The sequence below is a fragment of the Lissotriton vulgaris genome, chromosome 1_1 (genome assembly GCF_964263255.1).
Source record: "Lissotriton vulgaris chromosome 1_1, aLisVul1.2, whole genome shotgun sequence".
NCBI classification, from domain to species: domain Eukaryota; kingdom Metazoa; phylum Chordata; class Amphibia; order Caudata; family Salamandridae; genus Lissotriton; species Lissotriton vulgaris.
In genome coordinates this window covers 2,080,817,281-2,080,827,431 of record NC_141685.1, presented here as the reverse complement: position 1 = coordinate 2,080,827,431, position 10,151 = coordinate 2,080,817,281, and the positions used below count along the sequence as shown (strand labels likewise).

Here is a 10,151-nt window from a genome sequence, read left to right as displayed (position 1 = left end):
AGAAAATGCCAACCTATCTATAAATCAAACACTTACTGATCCCTCAACAAAACTACTTCAAGATCATAAGCGTAAAATGAGTGCCAACGTATTCTACATTATTGGGGCAATAGCCTAGGAGTTCTCTAACCTAAATGTTTTTAGCACAATGCTCGTTTCATACTCGTCACAGGTTATGTCGCAGTGAACGTTTACATCCAAAGAAAGAAAAAAAGACAAAAGTAGGGCAAATACTGTTTATTGCAGACTAATCAGCTGAATAATGTGAAAAGGCACTATGAAACTAGATAATTATGAATCATTCTAATGAATGGCAAAATATACAACATTTTGTAACATCTTTTAAATATATTTCCAGAGCAATATTAACATTTAATGACAGTGAAATAATTTTCTCTCAAAAATAGCATTTACATTAAGATATTTTTGGAATTTTTCGTTTCATACTTATATTTATAAATTAACAAATGTCATCTTGCATATTCACATACAGATTTTCCACTGAACAATAATTCCTAATCATTCCTACTTGAAAGAATAATTTGCAGGCTCTTAAAGAGGCATGTCCTTACATTCGCAGCATTCTAGTCTTTTCTTAGCTTTAGCCCTCCATTTACATTTGCCTTATTTCGATACTCCAAGGTTTGGGAAAATATGCTTTGTAAATCCATCAATATAATTTACTTACAAAAAACTTAACACATACATCTTTTCATTAACAGCAACATAGCTCTTAATGTGTCACATATTTAAAATTCCACAAATCAGTTTTTTCATTCAAAACGTTTTTGCACTTATACTGTTGGCATCAAAAAATAATCTTATGAAATCTAAGTCTTTTCAGCCGACAATAAAAAAGGCTAAGGAAAGTGAACAAGGTGCACAAATACAACAGTGATAAAGAGAGCTGTGAAAACAGCAAAATACGTAAGGGGTGTCCACACATCAGGAAGGAATCTCTTGGTGCAAAAATGAAAACAAATCTCATTTAGCGCTGTGAAGACTCCCGTTGTGATTTTCAAGTACTTTTACTGTTGGCGATTGCTGGGAAGCTCTGCTCACTGAACTGCTTCAATATGGCGACATTCTATGCCTATGTACATCAGACATATCCTTCATGGCTTCCTAAAACAAAGCATGTTGGGATAAATATTAAGGAAGGTGCAAAGAACCGTTATGGTAAAACATTCAGTGACTGTTTCCTTCATCAAAAGATTCCACACCCGAATCCGTAGAAGCGGCACTAATTTTCTCTTGTCGCCGTCTCATGATTTCTTGGAGTTCCGAGCTGCCACTGTGGTCCTAAAAACCAACAAAAAAAGAGAGGGCATTATTCGGATTTGTTCAGAGACACTGGGCACACAACATTAATCCCAACAAAATACCTACACATCTTTCAAAATAATGCACCATAACAGGCATGCACCGGTTGAACCTCAACCAAGTCACAAAGAAACAACATTGTGCATGTGTGGAAGCATAGGTATGTGTACTCAGCACATTAATCAACAAGAAAAGTGTTAATACAAATCGTGTGGCCAGGTCGTATTTCGTGATCCCTGGAGAATAATTCACATTATATTGGAGAAAAATACTAGGTTAATGTAACGATTGTTCCTCCAGCCTGCCAGACTGGGTCAATAAAGCACTGCAGGCTAGCCACTGATTTCGAAGTAAAGAACGAATTTCACGAAAAACAGGGCCAGTCACAAAGGCTACGTGCAATATTGTAATCATTACTGCATGCATAACTACCACCTTACCACAAACACACGTATTGCATAATATTCTTCCTACTTTAGTCAGGAACACTAAAACTGCGAGTCGCAGTTGGCTTTTAGGATAAGCCCCACAGTTACTTCTGTCGAAAACAATTAAACAATTTTGCTAAACACCACACAATCCATCGAAAGATCCGCAGCCCGTGCAGATAAGAGTGGTGGGGTGGGGGGATTCGACAGATGACCAAGAGGGAAAATTAAATAAATAAATAAATAATGTTACCTCACCATCTGTCGAAATCCTTCTCCGCCCTCCTCCCCTCCACCCAAACTACCCATCCCCACTGCTCTTACCTGCATGGGCGGCGGCTGCATCAAAATTCTGCGTAGAACTGTTCTCAAAAGAGCAACCCTGACCTTCTAAAACATCACATTTAGTTACCTCAAACCAATGAAGCAGCCCTACCCAGAGCTTTCTGGTCAAGGTCCAGCATTCTGGCCTCCCAACGATGTGACCTTTCATACGCAAATAATTCATTTAGTTTCAAAATGTATTCAACCAAGCCCGCCCTAGCTGCTTAGCTAGTTGGAGACTCAATCAAAAGATACTACACTGATATCATCATATTGGGTAGAGAGTTTACAGAAAGAGGCAATTTAAGATTGGTATAATAACATGATCAAAAACGTCATTTTACAATGATCGTATTGGGTAAAATGCTTCATCATCTAAATATGGGGGGAAATCCCACACAAAGGTTTATATACTTATACAAAATCATTTATATGATTGCAAAACATTGACATAGGTTGGCTACTTCTATGGTGCCAAATAATCCTAATGCATCACACTTAACCTTCAATGATGACATCACAGCAGAAAAGACTAGGAAACAAAATGCATATACCAATGGGAGCACCTTCTTGAGTTATTCGTTTTGTTTAGACAGGTCTGTAGAGGTCAAGTCAAGTCAAGTCAGATGATTTATATAGCGCGCTACATACCCAGAGGGTCTCAAGGCGCTTGAAGAAAGGAGGGGAATTACTTGTCGAATAACCAAGTTTTAAGTTGTTTTCTGAATGCTAGGTGGTTCTGAGTGAGGCGAAGGTGAGTGGGAAGTGAGTTCCAGGTTTTACCTGCCAGGTAGGAGAAGGATCTACCTCCCATTGTGGTTTTGTTGATGCGAGGTACAGTGGCAAGGGCTTGGTTGGAGGATCGTAGCTGGCGGGAGGGGGTGTAGAAGGAAAGACGTGAGTTGAGGCATTCGGGTCCAAGTTCGTAAAGTGCTTTGTGCGCGTGGGTTAGGAGGCGGAAAGTAATCCTCTTATTGACGGGGAGCCAGTGGAGGTTTTTCAGGTGACCAGAGATGTGGTCTTTACGCGGGATGTCTAGTATGAGTCTGGCTGAAGCGTTCTGGATACGTTGGAGTTTTTTCTGGAGTTTTGCGGTGGTACCGGCGTATAGGGTGTTTCCGTAGTCCAGGCGACTCGTGACCAGTGCGTGGGTGACCGTTTTCCTAGTTTCGGTGGGGATCCAGCGAAATGTTTTTTTGAGCATGCGAAGAATGTTGAAGCAAGATGATGAGACGGCGTTGACTTGTCTGTTCATAGAGAGTGAGGAGTCCAGGATGACGCCCAGGTTACGTGCGTGGTCCGTCGGGGTGGGTGCTTTTCCTAGGGCCTGTGACCACCAAGAGTCATCCCAGGCGGAGGGGGAGGTACCCAGGATAAGGACTTCTGTTTTGTCTGAGTTCAGTTTCAGACGGCTGTGCTTCATCCACTCGGCTACTTCTTTCATTCCTTCATGTAGGTTGGTTTTGGCAGTATTAGGGTCTCTGGTGAGTGAAAGGATTAGTTGAGTGTCGTCAGCGTAGGAGATGATGTTGAGGTTGTGTTGGCGTACGATGGCCGCGAGGGGGCTCATGTATACGTTGAAGAGGGTGGGGCTGAGTGAAGATCCTTGTGGCACGCCGCAGATGACTTCAGTGGCCTCTGACTTGATTGGTGGGAGGCGGACTCTCTGGGTTCTTCCGGCAAGGAACGAGGTGATCCATTCCAGTGCTTTTTCTTGGATTCCGATGTTATTGAGGCGCTGTAATAGTGTGCTATGACAGACTGTGTCGAAGGCTGCGGAGAGGTCGAGGAGGATGAGGGCGACTGTCTCCATTGTCCAGAAGAGTTCGAATGTCGTCTGTTGCTGCGATGAGTGCGGTCTCAGTGCTGTGTTTGGCTCGGAAGCCGGACTGTGAGGAGTCGAGCGATTTGTTGGTTTCGAGGAAGGCGGCGAGCTGGTTGTTGACAGCTTTCTCGATGACTTTGGCCGGGAATGGAAGGAGCGAGATGGGGCGGTAGTTTTTGAGTTCGGGGGGGGGGGGTCAGCTGTGGGTTTTTTGAGAAGGGCGCTGAGTTCGGCGTGTTTCCAGCTTTCTGGGAAGGTGCCGGAGTTGAGGGAGCAGTTGATGACGTCTCGGAGGTGTGGTGCTATGATGGAGTCTGCTTTGTTGAAGATGTGGTGAGGGCATGGGTCTGTGGGGGATCCTGAGTGGATGGAGTTCATCAGGCGGATGGTGTCCTCAGTGAAGATTGTGTTCCAGTCATTAAGGATGTTCAGGGGGGGTGAAGGTGTGGCTGAAGGATGGGTGGGTAGGTCTCCGGGTCGGTTGTCGAAGCGGTTATGGATGTCTGCGATTTTGTTGTGGAAGAATGAAGCTAGGGAGTCGCAGAGGGCGTGGGAGGGGGTGATGTCATTAGAGTTGGCGGTGGGGTTGGTAAACTCTTTGATGATGTTGAATAACTCCTTGCTGTTGTGGGCGTTGTTGTCTAGTCGATCTTTGAATGTGGCTTTCTTGGCAGTTCGAATAAGTTGGTGGTGTATGCGGGTAGCGTTTTTGAAGGCGTCCTTGGTGTTGGTGTTTGGGTCTTTTTTCCAGGCCTTCTCGAGGGAACGACAGAGTTTCTTAGATTTCTTAAGATCATCGTTGAACCAGGGGGCGTTTTTGCTGCCTAGTTTGATTTGACGTTTTTTCAACGGTGCTAGGGTGTCGGCGCTGTTGGATAGCCATTGGGTGAGGTTAATGGCTGCTTGGTCGGGGTTTGAGGAGTGGGCAGGGGGGTTTTGGAGAAGCGATGAGGAGATCTGGTCGATGGTGATTTTGTTCCAGTTTCTTCGCAGAGTAGGTTGAGGATGGTTGTGGGTTGTGGTCTTATTGTAGATAAAGTGAACGCAGCTGTGGTCCGTCCAATGGAGAGCTGTGGTGTGACTGAAGGAGACATGTTTGCTGGAGGTGAAGATAGGGTCGAGTGTGTGACCTGCAATGTGGGTGGGGGTAGTGACAAGTTGTCTGAGTCCGAGGTTAGCGAGGTTGTCCAGAAGGGTGGCGGAGTTGCTGTCATTGCTCTTTTCCAGGTGAAAGTTGAGGTCTCCCAATAGAATGTATTCCTCGGAGGGGAGGGCGTGTGGGGTGATAAATTCAGTGATGTCGTCACTGAATTGTGCACGGGGTCCTGGAGGTCGGTAGAGGAGGGTGCCTCGGAGTGTGGTTTTGGGGTCGGTGTGGATCTGGAAGTGAAGGTGTTCGGTGTTGGCAAGGTTGACGTCAGAACTGGTTGAGATGCGGATGGTATTCTTATGGACGATAGCGATGCCTCCTCCAGTATGGTCGGTGCGGTCTTTATGGATGATCTTGTAGCTTTCCGGGATGGCAATGGTGATGTCTGGGGCTGATGAGGCGTTCATCCAAGTTTCTGTTAGGAAGGCGACGTCCGGTGAGATGGTGTCTAGTAGATTCCAGAGGTCGATGGCGTGCCTGTGGACCGAGCGGGTGTTGAGCAGGATGCATTGTAGGTGGTTGGTGTCAGATGTCTGTTTTGTGTGTGTGGATGAGGAGTTGGTCTTGGTGCCGTCGAACTTGCAGGAGTTACAGGAGAAGGGTCCATGGGTGTGTCCAGGAGCGGCTTGGACGCAGTTGGGGGGTCGGCTGGGGTTAAGGGCTAGGAGGGTGGTGGCGTCTTATGTAATGCGGGTAGGCTGGGCAATACCGGGACATGGGGTTCTGGCGCTGGGCGCGGCCTTGGCGCGGCCGGGCGTAGACGGGCTTACCTTTGGCGCACCTTCGGCGCGGCCGTAGCACGTGGACGCTGCGCGTTGGGACATCTGCTATAAATGGATAGTGGAGGGGGCGGAGCGTGGGAGGGTCAGCTGGGAGGCGGGGAGCGGGGAGGAGCCACGGGAAAAAGAAAATAAACAATAAGATGGCCGCTCGGTATCAAAATCGAAACTGGGGCAGAGCCGGATTTCGAGTTTGTGTAAGGTTCCCAAAAAAAGTATATAATCACGCTTCTTAGCCGCACTACAATGCTAGGTATGCAAATAATTAAATGCTAAGTAGAACGATAGCGCGCGCATACAATGTCACATAAACAGCGCTTTAAAATTGATTAAGAACGATACCAAGCGCTATAGATTGCGCAGTGCGCTGTGTCAGGGCAGGCAGGCAGCAGGTCTCAGGAAAGGCAGGCAGCTGGGAGAGAAGCCTCCGAAGTGCTAGCCGAGTGCAGGGTGAGCGACCGCAATGGAGGGAATCCAGGTGGTCACAGAGAAGGAGAGGACGGGGCGATAGTAAACTATCCGTGTGTGGGAGGGTCAGCTGGGAGGCGGGGAGCGGGGAGGAGCCACGGGCAAAAGAAAATAAACAATAAGATGGCCGCTGTACATATTAACTTAACCTTATCCCCAAAACTGAAATTACATTTAAAAAGTATATGATTAGCATAATTAAGTTAATACAAGTTTAGTTATTTATTTATGTAGTGTAGGGTGGCTGAGGGATCCATCACAGGATTGGAGAGAAGGTAATTTATGTATGTACATTGTCTGCCAGGTCATGTTTGCCTGCCAAGCTTCAAAGGTTTCCTTACAATAAAAGTAAATAACTGATGAGATTTCCAGAGTGGAGCCCTAGCCATGTATAAAGAAGGGATGGAAGAGAGGAAGAAAGAGCACACTAGATGGTCTTAGAGTACATTGATCCAATAATGTTACCCATTAGAATCCCTAAAACACCAGAAAGAATATGGTAGAGTACTGAGAGTTCCCTCCACAGAGGAACTAACTCCTGTAGAGGAAATACACACTAAATGGCTTTTCTCTTAAGAAGCTCTGCCATAGTCAATAGGTCTCACTTTTGAGACCTTATAAGTGTTTAGCCAACGCTATAGACTTTGACAGTCTTTAAGCTACGTTGTAGGGCAGCGTGGGTGCTGTGCAGCATTTAAAAAAGTGATAATAAAAAAGTGTTATAAGCATGTGTGTTACTTTATATATAACCAATAAGACATCCTGTATTTAAACTTTGAGCAAACTTTTTGGTGCAATCTGGGACTGTGCGGCACAGTGTGCACATAGCAGGTCTTTATAGTGTGTACACAAGTCTGCACTCTGCAGCCCCATGACATTGTTCCACCACAACCTACCGCTTCCCTTCTCGTTGACCCCCCTCATCGTTCCCGCCTCCCGGAATGAGGTTTCGCCCAAAACATTGTGCACTCATTGAGGCTATCTCAGGACTTCCCTACCTCAATGACACCCAGCACACTGGGTCTTCCGAACATTTATGTTTACCTATTGCTTTTAATGCGATTTCTGCTTTAAATCTGTTGTAAAGATCTCCGATATCTTCGGGTCTGTCCAGTGCTATATAAAACGTTTTAATATTTAATAATAAATAATATCACAGCTGCGCCGAAGTACGGTACTCAAGGTGGTGCCTGCAGGGCTCTGTGAATGATTACAGTATAGGAGCCAAGGTACACGTGCACTGGCACTGTACAAAGCAGCGCACACCTTCATTGGGTAAAGGGACACTTTGCATAATCATTCACTGGTGCTGGGTTTCTCTTTGATGGAAGGGGCAAGTACAACGTATGGACACTCCACACCAGCCAAGATGTAGGAGCAAAGTGCGTGATCATGGAACGGGTGTGGGGGAAGTATGCCTTTGTCAAGGATGGACTCACTGCAAGGGGAAATTGTACACATGGCAGGGATGCAGCCGGGCATTGTACACATGGCAGGGATGCAGCCGGGCACTATGCACAATTAGAGTAGTGGTGCCATGGCACTGTACATAATGCAATCACACCGGGATGAGATACATGTAACGCGGGTAGTATATGAGGTACTGTGCTCAAGGCAAAGGGCTGTTAACAATGCAGCGGTACCTGAACACATACAAAAGGCTTGGCCGTTGGGCACTGTGCCTGGTAATGGTACTGAGGCCGGGCAACAGCATGTACACAATCATGTGCATGGTGCCAGGGTAAGGGGTGGGAACTCGGCACAAGCTGCACTGTCATAGCTGGGACACTAAGATACTGTCCTCATGGCAGAGTCGATTTAACAGGCAGTGTGTGCGCACAAAGGAGCTGAGGACTGTAAGCAACGCACCAGTGGTGAGGCGCAGTACATGGGACAAGGGCGCATTAGCTCTGTACCCAACCATGATACTGGGGTCGAATTACTGTACACGTCATGATAGTGCCCCACGGTATTGCACATGTGGTACGCATATTGTAAAGTGCAATGTACATATGGTTGAGGGCAAGGAATGTATAAATGCAAAGCGTCCTGCACAATCCATATAGCAGGGCTGGAGGTGCACTGGACTCATGGATGAGTACAGTGGCACTGTACGCACTAAAAGCACTGCAATAATCACAGGAATGAGGGAACTGTAATAAATGCACATAACAGGCACACAGGCACTGTAAACACAGCCAGCGTACCGGGCAAGGTGAATGCTGCAGCTTTGGCAAGTTTTACAACCAAACAAAAACCCTGCTCAGGAGTAGTTTCTGGAGCTCAGTGAACACTCATAGTTTATGTTTGGAGTGGGAGATGTAAGACGAATAGCAGCAACAGGGGATGGAGGGAGTGAGAGGGAAGATGCAATAAAATAAGGGTCCGGAAGGTGAACATGCACCCACAGTGTAACCCAATAAGAAAAGAAAAAAATAGTCCCCAAAATGAACAGATAAACAAAGCACAAAGTTACAGTACTTGGTCACTTCTCTGTGGAAGGAAACAAAAGATAAAAAGGAGGGACAAAGAGGAAGGATTGACCACTTGCAAGCATGGAGATTTAAAGGACACTGAAACAAACAAATGAAAAGCAATGGGTGGGCTGTAAGCCCACCAAAGTATATACAACAGGTATCAAAAGCTTGACCTAAAATTTAGCGAAGGTCCCCATTATCCACAATGACATACTTTATTATCCATTCCCCCTACACCATGGACACGTGAAAGTTACACACCTCCAGCTTCCCTGGAGCTCTTGACCTTTCTGCCCACTAAAGTCCTAGAAAGTTAGATGTATTCATCAGGGCAAATGGGTTCCCTAAATCCTACTCTCTCTCTAAATTGTACAAACAACCATCTGTTTTGAAGAGTGAAGACTACACTCAGCCTACATTAGTGAAAAAACAAAATAGGACCTTATGACCTGTAAAGAATATTACATTTTGAAAGACTTTTGTTTTTCAGGTTCATACGAGTATCATATTCATGTTTATCTTTGTGAACACACGTGAGCACTGCACACAACAGCCAATCCCTATTTCAATGCCGGTGCAATACTCCAATAGTCCTGCTCATTTATAGTTCTTTTAATAAACAAGTTCACTGGGCATGGCCTCAACTGGGTCACCTAGTGAGACCTGTTGTATGGCAGCTGCGATAGCACAAAATTAAATGGGTGTTAGCTAATGTCAATCTATTCTTTAGCAGAAGTCATGTTTCAATAAGTGGGTGAGGTTCACTCCTTTCAAAGCTCCATAGCGGGTACATTTCTGCTCATAATTCAGGCCAGGGGTCCAAAGGTCAGCCGCATAGTAGAGACATCACTCGGATACATACTTTTCAAGAACTATATTGGGCAAACCTTTGGCTTTTGCAGTCTGCACGTGACCTGCAAACCATGCCATCACAGCAGAACTAGTAGTCTTGGGTCTGAAAATGGGCTGCCATATCGTAAATGGAATGTTCAGTACTTCAAAGTGGAAGTTGCTATGGTGAGTCACTGGTCAAGTGCATTTTTTCCTGTCATAACACTAAAATAAGTGACCAAACACCTTTTTGGGGACAAATATAACTACAGAATGCCTTTGTATTGGTTGAAAAATGTCACTATTCACAAGCTTTACATTGCTCTATTAAAGAATATGTATGTTATTGAAAAGCCAAGTCGAGAATCCCTGACATGCATTGTATATTGAGAGAAGTATTACCACAATAATGGCATTTTTCTAGGCTATAAAATTCCTGAGCCAGACTGGTCCTTTACAGTGATTTAAGTGTGTGTTCCTGAAAAATGTAACAGAAACAACCCTTCCATGAAGCAATTGATGGTGGATTTGTTTATCTATTATTAT

The 10,151-nt window shown here is 45.3% G+C and overlaps 1 protein-coding gene across 11 annotated transcripts in view; it reads right to left on the bottom strand.

Moving 5' to 3' along the window:
* Positions 1–222: 222 nt before the first annotated feature.
* EPS8 (EGFR pathway substrate 8, signaling adaptor) overlaps positions 223–10,151 on the bottom strand; it is a 1,020,454-nt gene continuing 1,010,525 nt past the window's right edge. For all 11 annotated transcript variants that reach the window (XM_086920872.1, XM_086920932.1, XM_086920898.1 and 8 more), the window contains one exon: positions 223–1,302. In XM_086920872.1, the coding sequence (XP_086776998.1) occupies positions 1,189–1,302 (114 nt within the window). In that variant the 3' untranslated portion in view covers positions 223–1,188. The remainder of the gene's footprint in view (positions 1,303–10,151) is intronic.